Source organism: Cariama cristata, unplaced genomic scaffold (assembly GCF_000690535.1).
Source record: "Cariama cristata isolate BGI_N322 unplaced genomic scaffold, ASM69053v1 scaffold5377, whole genome shotgun sequence".
Taxonomy (NCBI): Eukaryota; Metazoa; Chordata; class Aves; order Cariamiformes; family Cariamidae; genus Cariama; species Cariama cristata.
In genome coordinates this window covers 85,279-103,184 of record NW_009624814.1, presented here as the reverse complement: position 1 = coordinate 103,184, position 17,906 = coordinate 85,279, and the positions used below count along the sequence as shown (strand labels likewise).

The 17,906-nt window shown below is 38.7% G+C and overlaps 1 protein-coding gene across 1 annotated transcript in view; it reads right to left on the bottom strand.

Moving 5' to 3' along the window:
- The window catches only part of NCKAP5 (NCK-associated protein 5), a 93,582-nt gene that overhangs the window by 6,538 nt on the left and 69,138 nt on the right, over positions 1-17,906 (bottom strand). Inside the window, exons 6-8 of the mRNA XM_009703312.1 lie at positions 7,920-8,024; positions 4,599-4,790; positions 242-4,095 (exon numbers count right to left, since the gene is read on the bottom strand). Coding sequence (XP_009701614.1) covers positions 242-4,095; positions 4,599-4,790; positions 7,920-8,024 — 4,151 coding nt within the window. The remainder of the gene's footprint in view (positions 1-241; positions 4,096-4,598; positions 4,791-7,919; positions 8,025-17,906) is intronic.

The window sequence follows — 17,906 nt, the reverse complement described above, 5'->3', positions numbered from 1 at the left end:
TGTAACTTGCCATTCTTTAATTTCAAAGGCCATTGGTTTGGTTAACAAAGTAACATGAAATAAAATTATCATCTCATTATTAATGTTTTTTTCCTGTAGAGATTAAAGTTCTGATAGCGTACTGACTGATTGCTACTATGCATTCCTAGTCTAAAAGGAACATACATTGAACTTAGCATCTGAGCATCTGTAAAGGTACAGAGTACAACATCACATCCCAAATTGTGTTCCAGAGTTTTACCTGTTCAAAAGCTCTTTCATAAAGCTGTCTTTTGGTGAGTATGTAGCTGTGGTGGAACCTTTGACTTGTTCACACTCAATCTCACCAGGTGTGTCTTGTGAAGGTTTCATAATTTTGCTCTCCATGATGTCAGCTAAAATGTCACCATTGTCTGTTTTCCTGTTAATTTCATTTTCTATTTCACAGTGTTGTTCAGTTTTCTTTTTTTCTTTTCTTCTCTCTAATTTTGCCTGCTTAATTCCAAATCCTGCAACTTTTGCATCTTTTTTTTCTACCTTTGTTTTAGGAACATCAGTTTTCCTGCTACTCAGTGCTGGGAGCTTACTCTTTCGAAAGCCAAACCAACTAGCTATAGAGGGCCCAGTCTTTTGTTTAGTCTCCACAGTGGGAGATTTGGGTTGTCCCTGACCCTTCTGCACATTTTCTTGGATGCACAACATGACTTTCTCCTCTATTGTAGGTTGTAGAGTCGGTGAACTCAAAACATTGGTAACCTTCTCAGAGGCTTCTGCTAACTTTAAAGACATCTGCGGTCTTCGTGACTTTGTTGCTTCCAGTTTATGAGAACACTTTATTCCATCTGAGCTTTGAAATGATGAAATTTGTTTGGAAGATACAGTAGCTGACGCTTCTAACTCAAATTCTGCTGGCAGAACACTTATTTTACTTAGAGCTTCGTGTTTAAAACTTTCGGTGCTTTTCTCACTCTGGAGAGATGGACTGCGTGCATCTTTCTGAGAAAATGGTTTGTTTCCATCACATTTTGAAGCGTCGTGAAGCAAGTCTACTTTTGGAGATGTTCTGAAGGGCAGTTTGCTTGGGCTTCCATGCTGGCTATTGCAACTACCCATATTTCCACGAGAACCTTGTCTAGAATAAGAATTTTCTGTAGTTTTAGGAGTATATGATAGAGTCTCTGGTGTCACTGCTGACCCAGGAACGGTCTTGATTTGAAGTCCTTCCATGGCTGAGTTCTGCCTTGTTAGAGAATTTCCTCTATCAGAAGTGTTTGTAATAATCTGAGTCCGCACTTTTCCGAGACCTTCTGTCACGGGGGCAGATGGCTTTTCCCCTGTATGAATGCTAAAACTCTGGCTTCGAGCTTTCGCTCCATTCATGCCCAGAGCTGGCTTCAAATGTGACTTGTTGCTAGAAGAAACAGATCTCTTAACTAATTTGTTTTCTAATCCATCTACCCTGTCTACCACCAAGTTGCAGTTTTCATGTGAATGAGGTGGTGCTGTATCCACACTAAGTCCCACAGTAAAATTATTTTTCACTTCAGTATCAGACTTAGAGTCTTTTAATTCAGCATCTGTTGCACCTCTGGTGGTTACACATATAGATTCATTTTGCTTGTACTTACTTGAACTCACATTACTTTTGGAAGCTGCATTTATACTGTCTTTTTCCTGCTTCCCTGGTACAGTAGAGCTCTTTCGGAGAAGCTGGGGAGATCTGACAAATAATTTCAGTCCTACAGGGAGACGGGTTTTCATTCCTTTCTCACTAGAGTTTTGGGTAGCATGTGCAGTGTCACTACCATGAAACAGTGTTGACAATGCGGAGTTGTTTACCTGAGATAGTAAAGGCTCACTTGTGCTTGTTGTATGACATTGAGGAGTTGCAGGGAGAATGTTTGGCATCTTTTGTGGCTGATCTACTCCACTGTCACTGGAAATATCTTTTTTGCTGGAATATGTATCTTGTGAAGAAGTTGTTTCCAATGATGGACAACCTAGAGAAAAGGATCTGGCTGTCTGAAAATCTGTTTTGGAAAACTCACGATTCCTGTGGAGACCCAGCTGGTTAGGGTTTTTTGGGCAGACTTGCTTTGTGGAAACTTTGGAAAGTCCTTGGTGTGCACTCTGGGGTTGCTGAGATATGCATTTATTTTGCATAATTGCTTCTGCATTTTCTTGAAGGTAAGGTAATTCAATTTTGGCCCCAGAAGATACATTTTTTGCTTGCATTTCATGACTAGATTGATTATGAAAGCCAGAGTTCACAGTTCCTTTTAATGGTGATGATTTCAGTATATTTTTTGCTGTTCCACTGGGACCAGCTCCTCCTAACTTTATTGCTACAGGTGGTGAATGAGCATAATTAGGCCGAATCAACAGGGATGTTGACCTGCCTGGAGGAAGGGGTGGGGACGGTGATCGGGCTTCGACAGTTGCTAAATCACAACGAAAGTCTCTGGTTGGAGGTTCTCCATAGTCAGTGGGCTCTATAAGGTGCTGAGGCAACAGTGGTGATGCTGGACTCTGACTCTTTGGATACTTTGACCCATCACCTCTGCCTGGACGTTTCAAACCAGGCAGGGCGTGGGCAGGGGGCTTTGGAACCTGAAAGTCAACTTTTGAGTCAAAATTACGAGGTGGGCTTTGTGCCTTTTTGAATTTTGAAAGCTTTACAGGTGGCAAAGCAGGTGATTTTTCAAGGGTTGCAGCGCCCACCGATTGAGCTACAGGTGTCTCCTCGCTCTCTGTCATTGCAGTTTTTTGTGGAGAAAATTTACTTCTGCTGGGTATTTTAGTCAGGTTTGGCTTTTGACTGATTCCTGCATGCACAGTGGAGCTTGAATTGGCCTTGTGTGGTACATCATACACCGGCTTCACTAGTTTTTGTCGTGGAGTATTTTGCAGTGTCACTCTTCCACAGTGCGAAGATTCACTGCAGGTTATGGGAACAACTGTATTTTTATTCCCTGCATTATCTTCAAGAGTCTTTTTCTTTGTTTCATCTTCAGGTCTTTCTAAAGCAGTGTAGTTTCTAGCATTGGTTCCTGTCTGCAAATCAGCTTTTCCCTGAGGTATAAGTTCAGTATATTCTGCACTGGACATAGTTTGTGGCTGGTTGATTGAAATTTCATTTCTTGTTACAGTGACAACTCCAGTTTGATGTGAGCTGAATTCAATAGGCTCACCATCCTCAGCATCGAATATTACCGTGATGCACTCTTCAGAAGAGGTCTTTTTTATAACCTTTTGTTGTTTAATGAAATTACATGTCTTTGGCCTAATGTCTGAGTGAGCAGATATCTGTTTTTCCTCTTTGTCAGTAGATACAAACTGAGAATTCTCCGTGACTTTGAGTATGTCAGAGGTCTTCGTGTACTTCTCAGTGAAAGGAGTTGCTAATAAATCTGATGGACTTTTCTCATCACTGCTTTCTATATGCAATTCATCCAAGACTTCATTGTCATCAGTATCTGAAAGCTGAAAATTAAGGTCCTTCCAGCCTATATTAGCATGGCTTTGATTTAACTGTAACTCAGGCAGCTTTGCTCTGGTGCATGATTTTACTTCTGCCTGAAATCCACTGACAAAACTAGTCAATTTTTCAGGTCTTTCCTTTGAATTAAAATATGAACTTCTTTCTGGCAAATGTTTCCTATGAGGATCCCAGTCAAAGAAACTGTCAGAAATGCTGTGAGTTAATTTGTTACAATAGGTCCTGCAGTCTTTGCTTGGTACTTCCTGCAGCAACAGTAAGGATGAAGAGTCGTCCTCTGCATCATCATGTGAATCTGAATCGTAAGAGAAAGTTTTGTTATGTTCAATGCAAATACTTCCTATTTCCGTTGGCTTACAATGAGTCTGTTCATTATGGCTGCCACATTTAACTCCAGGGGAATATATTCCTTCATTAGAGTTCATGCAGTCTTTGTAACCCCATTTTGATATTACTGAAGGTGATTCAAGTAGTATTTTTTGCTTCTGTAATTTCTTCAGCCCTTCTAAGATACGGTTTTCCTTGATACAAGTTGGAGGTAGATCATCTGCAGGACTTGAGAGGTTGCTTGGAAGTGAAGAACCAATGCTTATTCTTTTATCCCAGCTCATGGATGACTGTTAAAACAAAATAAAACTCACATATTACTCACAAGTGCTGCTAATAAAAAGTGTTCCCATTTTAGTAAAGAGACTTAGTTGTTGCACAGGGCATTAGATTTCATCCATTGCTATTAATAGCTATGTTCTTTTTTAAAGAAGGATTTCATAGTGGTGTGAAGGCTGCAGTACATTTAAAACCTGTAGGAAGAACAATATGAATGGAAGGATTAAGATAAAGAAGAACAATTTGGAGTGTGAAAGACAGGAAAAAAGTCAAAACAAATGAGGAAGCTGTGAACAATCTGGAGTGATAAAGGAATTGTTTAAAAAATATTAAAAGAGGGAGAGTGAGAGGGAGGGAGACATTGAAGAGAGAAGTCTTACTGAGTTTAGTAACAACTGTTTTAAATATAAAAGAGAGAAAAAAGTGAAAAAAGTTTCTGACATAGGCAGCTTTTCAATTAATCTTGTTTCAGATTAACTTAAGCTAATGAACGAAGAAAATTAATTTGATTTACCCTTTTGCTGCATGTCTTTCCATCATTCCAAGTGTAGGAGGAACCACTGGAATATTCACTGCAAGCACTTGAGAGGGAGAGTTCACTGCTACTGCAGCTGCTCCGGGGATACAGGCGGCTAGGACCTGTCATATTTAATTGACTCTGGCATTTCAAGACAGGTATACTGGATTTCACATTCTGCTGGCATTCCTAAAATATGAGAAGAAATAGAAATATCTTATAGGTGGAAAAAGAGCATTTAACTTCCCCTTGATTAAGAACGACAAAGATAAAGCAAGTAAGTACTTGCACCTTCCTGTTACGCCCTTAGTATCTGGTAAATTTAATACAGAGAACTAAATTAAAAATTGCTAACATTTTCATTTGTCAGGGGAAAAAGCCACAATCCTCCATGTTTTCCTCTTTATTCTCGAACCCATATTCTGCTCCTCTGTTGCTAAAGATTATTCTGAATCTATTCGAATTATGCTTTGTACGTAAGCAGCGTGCTCCAGTAAGATACAGAAACCGAAGTTATAAGAATACAAGTACATCTTGACAACTGCATTATAGCCCTACAATGTAACAGATGAGGCTGTACACCCTGGACAAGGTAAATTAATTTAGTATCCCAACCAGAATGTCCACTGAGAATGGAATCTCTCCATTACAGTCTAATTTTGGTTTCCTATCTAGTTCAAAGCTTTGTCTAAGAAACTCTCTGACGTAGGACAATCCATCTTTGTGTCGCTCGCAGACAGCTGAAGCCTCTTGCTTATGCAATTTATTGACACTTTATGGCTGCCTTTAGTACTTGTGTAGTTATCGCCCCTCTCCAAATGCAATTTCAGCTGACTGTGACTAAGTGCCAGCTTTGAGGAAGAGAGTAATGAAGAGCAGATAGCACTTTAGGTAAAATATTAAACCTCTGTAGGAGTATCTAGGATGCCTTTAATTCGTTTTCAAACTAATACTCTTGTGCCTAACAGTGTTAGAGCTTCTTTAATGTTAAGTGCCTGCACCGTTCTGTTATGCTGTTCTACAGTTTCCTTACAGAATCAGGCATCTTTTTAATTACCAGGTACACCAGACAGAGTGACATGACTGTTTCATAAAACTTTCTTTGGATTTCATTGAGAAAACCTCAAAGAATATTTATTGATTTTTGTACGTAGATATACCTCAACTTAATTTTGCTTAGATGAAAATTTTACCTTTATATTCAGGAAGACACAGGAAATCTGAATCCACAAAACAATTATCAAAACTGCGTATGCAATAGATGCAGCTACTTCATGCAAATCTCTGGAAAAATGCTCAGTTTGTAGGCACTTCTTATACACTAACATGTTTGTTGGCCTTCTGCTAATTTCTTCCATTTATTCCCCCATGTCCTCCCATTTATTACTACTAGGGTTGGACCTTTTTTCAGTTAAATGGGAGAGAGTGGAATTTTTACTGCTGAGGAGTTCATCAGTACAGCTGTTCACTGCTCAGTTGACATAATAATGTTCTGTTTTTGACAAACGTAACTACAGGGCAAATCATTTTTCTCTGTCACAGGCAAAACCTATGAATGGGAAAATCATTTAGAGGTAGCAGGAGCACATTTCACCTCTGGGAGTTATTGGTACATGTTCTCCCAGGAAGTCAAATGGATGCAGGAGGAATGGCCTTTAAATCCACTGGCTCTGGGAAGAACACATCTTTCAGCATCAGAGGCAGGCTGATGCCTGTGTTTTTGGCTTTGAAACAGAACTTTCTCGCTTTGTTGAGACAAATTACCCTTTATTTCTGACATCGTGGTTCCCATGGGAGACCCTCTCTCATCAGCGTCCTCAGCTATGACGGCGTCATTCCCTGTAACATTGGCTGTAGAGAGGCCAATGGCAGCATCTGCTTGTTCTGGCTATTTCACTGCCTTTCAGCTGTGGCACTGGGAAAACATGTCATGTCAAATTTCTGCCCTTTACACTAGGCTATATCCCTGTTATCACAGTGTTTAAGGGAAGGATGCCTGTAAAATCCTTTCCTATAAGAATCTCCTATAGGAGAAAAGAGGAGATCACAGCATACTGACAAGTACTGCCTTCCCCTCCTGTCACCTTCAGCTAGTCTGAGAGCCTCTCCATCCCCTCACTTTGTTGCCTTTAGACCTAAAGAGAGGAGAAAGGCATTTCATCCTACAGTTTTATGGGAAAAATGGAGATATCTAAACAAAGCAAAAGAACAGTATGTTACTGTAATCATCTTTATTGTTTAAGAGATGAGAAAATGTGCAAAAAATATCACGCCATTACAGATTCTGAAGTAGGACATCTACCCAATTTCTAGATTGCATTCAGATTACTAAAGAGAGAGAGAGTGGAATTTTGTCCTGCAATTTATCTTTATTCTCTAAATTATCCGACTACGTACTTTGATTAGTATGTTTATGATGCATTAATTAAATACATTTAACTTGCATATAGGTCTATTAACTGCCATGGTGATATTTTAATTTTTTGTGATCATGACTCTTAAGTCATTACCTTTAACAAAATTAGATTAAAAAGGCCTGAATGTAGTATTACAGTTTAAATACATAATTTTCACTAGAAATCACAGAAAATTGAAAGAATCAGACTATTAAAGACACAAAACTCTGTGTTAGAAAAACCTCACCTAAAGGCTTAACTACATATAATGCAAAGGGTCATTAGCATTTTTGTGAACCTTTGAAACAATGCCTTTTCATTAAAGTATGTATTACAAAGGAGATTACATTTTTGTTGACACTACTATACTTCAAGATCAAAGGCACACACAGGTTCAATGTTCTGTTCTTGTCCTCTTTGTTTCCCTCTATCTTTATGTGACTTTTGTTTTTTAAGCTACTTTTCTCTTTGACAATGAAACATGAAAGCCACACTGGCTAACGTTTTGCCAAATAAGCACAAAGCTAACCCCATCTGAAAAAAAAAATGCAGAGCCCATGAATTTTTAAAAGTTCATACATAATATATCATAAAAGTAGGATGAATAATACGGTGTATGGGCTGTAATAAAAAGCTTCTTGACCATTTCTCAGAGATTCTGAGATGTAATCAATACCCAAAAAGGTGTACTGGGGACACTGCTAAGATTTACGCTTTTTTGCACAGAGTGACACTATCTGCTTACTATATCAACTGGGACACAATATTGAATTTCAGAGAACAGAAGGAAGAAGAAGTATTGTTATCTGCCTCCACAGTGTTTCAATTCAGAGATCAGCTTTATGGCTCATCCCTGACATCAAACTTCAGAGGCGAAAAGGAGGGTTCCAAATGAGGGGTACAAGGACAGTACAAAACTCACGTGAATCTGAGCATCAGCAGTTCGAGATTGCATCAAGCTTCTGTTTCGTTCTACTTCTGAAAGCAAATCCCCAGATGAGAGGTCTAAGATGCGTGAATGGAGTTTCTGGGGGGGCAGAAGGGAATGAGCAAAACATAAGCATTTGTCAAATATGCAGCAGATCAGCATTTTTAAAATTCCAAACTCTGCTGTTACATTTCAAGGGAAATGAAGACCCCGAGGTAAAAGAGGATTTGTTCTAATTTGAAATGCTGCTGTTTTTGCTTACTTTGTCCAAGACTTCCTGTCTGCAGATCATTCTTCATCCAAAACAAACTCTTTTTCTTCTAGTCACTGTTTTGCAACTTATCATTACTTCACATGCCGCAATGACAAATGAACACAAGCCCCACCATTATCCATAGAGTTTGACAGGTTTCAGGAAAAGAGCATAAAAATGAACTACAAAATTAACATTTATAAATCAATCAACATGTTAATGTTGTTTTATTTACGAGCTGTTACACCTTGAGTGAATGATTGCGAAAGTGACCCTATTTTTAAACAGCATTGATCTGTTGAAGGCCTCCTTTGCACACATTTTAACTCAAAGTCATTAATGTCATCTGTTAGGAACAATTAATGTGAATAGAAAATAATTGCATTGGGGAACTAGGGACTCAGAGGATTTTGTACATTAATATTCACATGCTGTTCGATCATATACACAATTCTTTTTTCAGTTTTGCTTGGAAGGATGGCTAAGCTTGTGCCTTTTCATCCATGTTCACCTGTATACTAATTATTAAGGCTTTCAGTGTGCATTAAGCCTGTTTCGTTTTAATTGCAGTTTCAATAAAATCCATGATTTATGTGAATGCCTTGGCCGATGACTTCAAAAGAAATATCTGCAGTCTTGTCAGTCATTGGACCAACATAGCATGTAACAGGCAGTATGGATCTGACTCACAGTCCATTGAAATCAATGAAAAAGGGCTTAAGAAAAAAAAACAAAAACCAAAACAAAAGGACTTGGGATCAGGCTGTTTTCATTTTCCCATTAATTCTCCAGGCCTGCAACCTGTGAGACCACATCTACCCTGCCCTCAGCACCGGGGCGCCCAGCTTAGAGGAACAAATAGTGCAGTCCCTGCCAGGGCGCTTTGCCAGGGGAACCCTGTGAAGGATGCAAACCATGGAGACTCGTCAAGGCTGCATGAGTGGCCCCATCACCCCGTCCATCCAAAAAGCCTGGTCAAAGAGGAAAAAAGAATCTGTAGCCACAAAAGCCCTTCCACACTAGTAGCAACAGCAAGACAGTTCTTTGCAGGGCCCTGAAACATCAGTCACTCACTATCTTATGCCCAGCTACTCCCCAGACCGCGCTCTTGGTACTCACTGCAGAAATTCATCTGCTAGGGAACAAAGCAGGTGGCCATTCCTACAGCCTCTGTTATCTGCATGCTGTGCTTCAGGTATCTATTCCAGACAATCTAGCAATTTTTAAAAAAAGCTACTAATTATAAATTTGGGAGTAATTTCTTAAGAGTTACATATTCATCCACGTTTCTTCAGGAGGTACTATCTGTTGCAGACAGATTATGGAAAATATTTTCAACGATCAATTTTCTGTATAAACAAATTTTGTCCAATATATTGTTGAATAGATTAAAATGCTACAAACACTCAATATTCAAGCTATTTTTCATTAAAAATATTAACTACATCCAGGCTACGTGTTTTTTAACATCAGCGATGCCTATTGCCTAGTTATTCAGCGTGCACCTTTTAAAGTGTTATTACTAGAGTTACTGTCAGGTGTTTATTCAAGATTTAAGTTCCAGGTAAAAATGCCTTCCCAAAGTCACAGATTTACTGATTTAGGATTATTCTTGACAATAATTCCAACTGCATTGTTGAACTACCAGAGAATTCCACTATTTTCAGAACCCAGAGTCACCAATGTTATGAACAAGTGGTGTATTTGCTCTTTGCAGAGGAATTAATTACTTTCTCCAGTGGAACCAGTCATCTGATTTTTGCTTTCAGAGATATTTTAGCAGGAGTTACTACAGCCAGATCTGTGCATTAGAGACAATGACTGGGGACATCTGAGATGGATGAACATTTATACTTGAACATTTATTTTCCCAGAAAAAAGTACAGTTGTAAAACTGTCTTCCCATTTTTCCAGCAAGGCATTTTAAACACTTCATTACTTAAATGGGAACATATATGCATCTCAATAAGGGAAATGAAATATACCGCTATAATGTCACCCAATGGAATTTAGTGTGCTGCTGTTATTGTCCATATCAGACACAATAGCAGAGATCAGCCCAGTTGGAACAGGAAGAAACCAGAAACAATTTTTGGCCAGTGGTAAGATGTAGTCCAGCAGAGCACGCTGTAAACGGCTCAGAGTTACGGGGGTCCCTCCACACCGGTTCAGTGACCTGAAGGGCTGGGCTGCACTTGGGTCATGCTGTGTTTGAATCATGTGCATCAGTGTTAAACTCTATAAAACTATAATAACAAAAGTGAACCAGCAGACTAAAATGATTAACAAAGAAGGAAAGCATGTTCTCAAGATGCATAATGTGATTATATTTCTGTATCAAACAAGAGATCATCACATTGGGAATACTCCTCCCCACACATATGCAAATAAACTAACAGACACACAGCCAGCACAATGACTAGCATTAACAAACAGCATAACAAAGTTTGAGATCATTAATTAAATATAGTCACGCAGCACTGAAGCAAGTCATCCAATTACAAAAGAAAAATGATAAGAAAATTGTTTTTCTTTCACTTATTTTTTCTTTTTCCTTCTCCACTTTCTAATTAAAAAATGGCAAAAACTCTATTTGTTAAAAAACCTCATTAATGATGGACTTAAAATGAAGTAACGGATTGTGCTAAGTATGTATCTTGATTCTGATTTCTTCTCAGATATGCAAAATGTACTGTGTCCTTTATGGTTATTTTCAGATGACACTCACAAAACTAGATCAAGGAGTTACTGCTGCCCTGAAAATTGTACAATACTAAAATCACTGTTGATGCTATCATGATGCAATGCAACAAAAGGTAGACCACAGCACAGAGTGACTTCCACAGAAAAGATCACATCAGTTTACATGCATACTTAAAAGATGAAACTGAGGAGTTACAATTATAAATCCAAGTCACTTGCCCCATTTGTTGGTGCCCTCTATACTGCTAAAGAGAAACTGGGCAATATTTGTACATGGAGGGGAACGTCTGGGCCCCTCTGAACACACGAAACCACCAGGAGCACTGGATTGCAGGACAGAAAACCCTTATGGAAGTGAGGACAGCATGGGCTGGGCCAGCTTGCTTGGAAATTACCCTGTACTGAGTACTGCCGGGGCACGTGCGGACTAAAAAGTTCATAGCATCTTAGCTAGACTGGACCTATGTCTCTATAGAAAGTGGGTGCTGAGAGGTAGAGAGGCCAGGGCAGAGCAGAAAGGGCCTCTCTGTGGCTGCTGGTGACCAGTAGCAGAAAAACTCCTCCTTCAACTGTGAGACTGATGCAGAAAAGGCCGTGCTCTTTGTGGCTCAATGTCAAGATTAACTCCTGTAACCCACATAAAAAATAAAAACAAAGTAATTGATAATTGAGGTGGAAAACTATTGTATCAAGTGCAATAGGAAATACAATTATCTGGCAGGCAGATAACCAATGCATCAAACAGCAGGCCAGATCCCCCTTTCTCCAGCAGCATCCTTATTAAGGCTTTCTAGGAAGATAAAAGAAGGCTACTACCTGCTGGCATGAGGCAATATTACAGAGACTCCCCTAACTATTGTGCCTCTTGACTGTGTCTCTGCAGAATATCTATCAGTTCCCATCTCCCTTTTGAAACGCCTAATGGCCCGCAGCATTGCAAGAACAATTTTCAATGAATTATGCCAAACTGTACATGGCTTTCCAATATTGGATGAGTTAATTGCTATTAAATCAATGGGCTTTGCTTTTCTCACATGAGCCAAAGTCCATCATTCACAAGAAAGAAATTCTCTCTCTAGGTTCTAAGGAGACATTTTCATCCTGGTGCTCCGTGCCAGAGCTGTAGATGTTTGTTTGGTCTGCGTGGCCCCCTCCCACCTTTGCTGTTATCTGGGGCATTGCAAAGCTGAACAGGCATACTCTGGACTGTTCTCCTACACAACCTGACCATTGTAATTGGACTGGCAGGGAATATCTTTTCTGCAGCCTTCACACAACTAATTTTTAATAATTCTCTGCACAAATAAGATACCCCTCAAGTCTGCAATCCGCTACACCACCGCTCCAGTTCTATCCTTGTTGTACTAAATGAGTTCAGTCTTAGTAACTTCACCAAAAATGTGCAACACAAGGAGTGCTGATATGGTGACCTCTTTATAGGCGTCATAGAGGCTCATGAAAGACGAGAGCTCTTTCTAGCTGCTTTTTATCACAATCATCTGACCTGTCTCACTGTGCTGGTTTTGGCTGGGGTAGAGTTAATTTTCTTCATAGTAGCTGGTGTGGGGCTATGTTTTGAGTTACTGCTGCAAACAGTGTTGATAACTCAGGGCTGTTTTCGTTACTGCTGAGCAGGGCTTATACAGAGTCCAGGTCTTCTCTGTTCCTCACCCCACCCCACCAGCGAGGAGGCTGGGGGTGCACAAGGACTTGGGAGGGGGCACAGCCGGGACAGCTGACCCCAACTGACCCAAGGGATATTCCATACCGCATGATGTCATGCTCAGCATATAAAGCTGGGGGAAGAAGAAGGAGGTGGGGGGATGTTTGGAGTGATGGCGTTGGTCTTCCCAAGTAACCGTTACGTGTGATGGAGCCCTGCTTTCCTGGAGATGGCTGAACACCTGCCTGCCCATGGGAAGTAGTGAATTAATTCCTTGTTTTGCTTTGCTTGCGTGCGCAGCTTTTGCTTTACCTATTAAACTGTCTTTATCCCAACCCATGCGTTTTCTCACTTTTACTCTTCTAATTCCTTCCCTCATCCCACTGGGGGGCAGTGAGCAAGTGCCTGTGTGGGGCTTAGTTGCTGGCTGGGGTTAAACCATGACACTCACTTTCCTGTTCCCTTGTTCATCTTAACTGTCATATCCACCAGAAGTGGAGTGCAGCTATTAATTAATCACATCTACAATGAGCTTTAGTTTCAAAGGTCTTACAGAAATAGTACTCTGTACCATATTTCCATTACACCAAAGAAGATAGCAGACGAAAGAAGAAAATATCATTAGGTATGCAATTTATGTAGTATTAGTTTATGCAGAAATATCTCTCATGAAACTAAATCTTGATCTTTTTAGTCCTTAGATACATTGCAGAGGGGATATTCAGCTGGAGATAAGAGAACATCCTTCACCTATTCCATCAGAAGTTACCTAGATTAAGAACACACACTATTCAAAGTATGAATTGTGAACTTCTCATACACGAAATACTCTGAAATAAAGGAGAAAGTTAAGTATAGTTAAGGAAAAAAAAAAACAACCTCTGAAAGTAGGAATAGATTTTGCCTTTAGACAAATCAGAGTTTGTAATACATATGCTTTTGACATATGGTAATTCTGCTTTCTAAAGAGAGCAGAACAAGTGGCTGTCAACAGAAAACAGCCAAATATGAAGCAAAAGTCAAAGCTGCAAAAAGATGCTTCACTTTATTTAATTCTAATAATCACTAACACAGGAAATGTACTTGCAATTGTATACTGTGCACATACAGCAATGCTTGATGTTTTATTGTATATAATTGACGTCATGAAAATAAAATTATTATAATTTTTTCAGCTTTTGGAAGTTATATACTTAATAGAGAATTCAGAATTATGTCCTACTTTCCTACTATTCACTTCCTATAAACAGAACTTCATGGCCTTCATTGTTTAACTTTGTAGTAAAAGAAAATTAATCTTTCCATTTTCACAGTTTATAATGGCAATAGCAATTGTCATACTGAGCGCTTTCCACTAGTTAACATGCTTGGTTACAAACTTGCCTTCATCTTTCCAGCTGCTTACTGCATGTGAAGAAAGGCAGCTTCCCAGGAGAGTTCTTGTGCATGGTATATGCCATCCCAGATTCCTTTTCATACCTATATCCTTTAGGGTAATTTCAAGGACATTTCACTGGGGAAATAGCTGTGCTTTTTTCCTTTTAATTCTCTAATAATTTGCTTTGCAATCATCATTTATCCTAACAGTGTGAAGTTGCTTCTGACTGTGGCTATTTCTGATAAATATTCTAGACCAATACAAAGTCCGGCATTATGGTGGTTCAGCTGCAGGATACAGTGTATCTTTAAGAAGCGTTCCTGTCCTTTTTACCACTTTTCAGCAGTGTCTTTACATGAAATAAGGTCCCCTATGCACAATCATATTTTTGTATTTCTGCCCAGAATTAAACAGCTAACTGTGTTTTTTTTGGTGCCAGTTCTGGGAATAAAACATGGACTTGTTTTATAAGCTACACAGGAACGTCCATGTAGGTGTACATCTCTCTAGATTTTCACAAGTGCGTTAAAAAGAGACCAAGCTTTAAAAGATGAGGAAATAAGAAAACAACTGTTATTCCTGGGGGGAGGAGGCGGGGGGAAGTCAGCATTTTCAAAGGAAGAAACACTAGGTTCAGACACTAACTTTGCTCTCAGCAACAGGGTATCATTCTCAGTTCATTCACTGGTAGTAACACGACAGCTCAACAATTCTGGATTTATATCTTTTGTTTATAAAATTTGTTACATGTTTACAGGTTTGACTATATGAGATTATTTTGCAATGAATATTTAGACTCATATTTTCACTTGTACATATAGCAACCACGACCAATCAATCTGTACCTGTGCATTTCCTTAAGCACCAAAATTTTGCATCAAGCAGTCAGGGAAAAGAAAATGGCAAAGTATCAGTAAAGCATAGGAGTAAACAGAGGTTCACCACAGCTCTCTTCTGGCCCTATTCTTTTTTCTGCAAAACATTGTCTAGAGAAAGTGAATAAAGTTCTGCAATACAGGTAACAGGAGTTAGTTGGAGGAGACATCTGGAAGAACATATGATATGCAGTCAACTTGCCAAGTAACTCCTTGCTCCTACTGTTGGGCCATGTTTAACCATGTACAGGACTAAAATTGGGGTGAGAAACTAATAGCCTTTGACCATTTACAATACTCCTCCCTTACCCAAAATAACTACATGCTCATCTCTTCTTAGACCTCTAGAAGCTGTTAATACACCTCTGTGCAAGCAAGAACACATAACTTCTGATTGTAAAGTTAATACATCACACTAAACTATTTTTTCTATTTCTCTGTTGCTGCAGGAATAATTTCCAACAGACCAAGCTGTTAATGTGTTAATGAAGATACTTGATATTTGGCAAAGGCATGTAACATGAAATATTACAGAGCTCAGTCTGGAACAGGCAAAGCAACTCAGAAGTCTTATACCCCACTGTATTTAGGACAAACATGTATGTTGTCTTTCATATTTAATATTCTGTTCTTTCTTAAGGTCTGTCTGACAGGTTAACTAAAATTACTTTGCCCTATATGTTGTTGGTAGGGTTCTCAACAGCTGTATCGCAGGAGACTTACCACTATAGCTGGTTGTATTTATTTTTGGTGGGAGGAGAGGGTTAAAACATGGTAAGTGAACCCCAGGATAACTCTTACAGTGGTATGAGCAAGCAGTTGGAGACTCTTATTTATTGGTCTTACCTACAGCTGTGTAAAATACAGGAAACAATCACAAACGTGCAGTATTGCACAGTGGTAACAGGAGGAAGAGTTATACGTAAAATGAATATTAAAGAATTAACTGTAAAATACTTTTCAGTAAGCTAAATCAGTTCTTACTACAAAAAGGGAAGTTCCAGCTATTCCAGAAACTTCAAGTCAAGTGGATTTGAATTTTCCATTAATCTAATAAAAATACTTCCATGAAAGTTCTAATTTGATACTTTCCATTTGCTTTTGTTGTTTTTCCCTCCTACAAGGCTGACTTTGCCAAAAAACCTAGAAGCCTGATGATACAGAAGAAGCTAGCCTTTAAATTCAAACCCAGCATTAATAGTGGTTTGTCAGTTTTGCCGGCAAATCCTCCAGGCGAATTTACTGAGACTTAAGTGACAACATCCAAGACAAAGTACAAGAGTATGATATTACAAACGTTTGTATGGAAGATTAGGGTGCTAAAACTACATCAGAAAATCCTGTTAACAAGGCAAAAGCAGCACAAAAAATAAAATGCTTCATTCACGTCTGCTTCAGATTTTCCAGGCTTGCTGCTTTCTGTTATTATTGAGCCATCCAGAGATGGCAAAAAAACAGTGAATTACGAGTCCAAAGTAACTCAGAAGGTTGGAAACTTATATCCTAGGGTATAAATTGGGAGGTATTAAGCAGACATTTGATGCATAAACATAAATAACATAATCTGTCTGTATTCTTCAGGGAGTTGACAACATCAATGTAAGCCTAAAATTACTCCTGTTCCAAATCCTTTAGTTTTATTAATTTTTATAAACTGCTTTAAATAAAAGTTACATTGAAAGACACAAAGTAATCCTCTCTGATCCTAGTTTTCATTTTATAACTCTATCAGTGTTTTCAAGCTCTGGGATTCCAAAGCGTTAGTTCTCATTTTAATAGCACTATGGTAGGAGTCTGTAAATATTGCAGGAATAATAAAATGAGCTAATTTAATTTCTTAGGAAAATGTATGTATGCAGTTCCCTGTGGTTTGTAATTACTGTAAAGTCAACGGTTTACACCAATGACCCGGTAATCAGCTAGTCAGAATGTAAATAATTAATGAAATAAATGTTTTCAATGAGCTTCCTCACGGAAGACTCCTTGGACTACAGTAAAACAGCAGTTTTGTGAGAATAGTATTGTAGAAGAGTTGAGCCTCTTATTAAGTACATATTTGCATTTTGTTTGTTGTTAATTTGGTACAAAGTAGTACATGCTTTTTGTAAATACCTTTCTATTGATGTATACTAATTAATATGTTAATTCCACTTTGCTAAATGAGTGCCAACATCACGCAGGTGCTATGAATTCTGGGAATATCGAAGAGTGAAAGGCAGAATCCTGCACATCCTGACACCTTCTCTTGTTACATCGCTCACAAACAAAACCATTTTTCCTTCATATTTCAGCATGGTCAGAATCAGTCTAGGAAACAATTTTATACTGAACTCTTGTGACAAGGAAGAACTATACCATTAATCTTTTATGGCATGCCCTCCACATGCTATCTATGCTTTAGCAGTAAAAAGGTGGGCTGTTCTTTATTATTTTACTGTATTTAAGAAATGCCTTAACATGAAAACACAGATGAAAAGTACTGATGTTTCACTCTCACTTACACAACAGGCATTGCATTATCCATCACTATCTGACTAAATGCTACTCACTAATTTCAACATGCTGCTAAATTGCTGATACTATGACAGTCAGTGATACTCCTGGTAGCACAACATAATTTTGGTCTTTGTGATTCCTACAGTTTAAAAGTAATTTTCACATTCACTTTCTGACTATGCCCCAAAATCATCTAAAGGAATTAGGCAGACCTCAGTACGATCTTGTTATTGACATTTATGTTGATCGATGTTGGCTCTTACAGAATTGGAATCTACAGATCAATTCCCTTATTAGATTCGTTCTCAGTGCTGCCATGATCATTTTATCACAGAAGCTGCCGCCATCAAATGCTGCTTTATCACTTTATAATGGGATAAGCTGAAGCTTTCCTCTAGCATATAGTTGGAAATGAAAACTGTCTGAGCTCTAAATGTTTCTTTCACAAATTTTCAAAAATATCCTTATTAACTGCTTATGTCTATTTTAAAGCTATTTTAAACTCAATTTACCTAACCAGTAACAACTTTTGCCCACAAGAAAATGCCAGTTCTCACAGTGGTAAAAAAAAAAAGGCTAACACTGGAGACTGCCCTGGATCTACTAATCACTT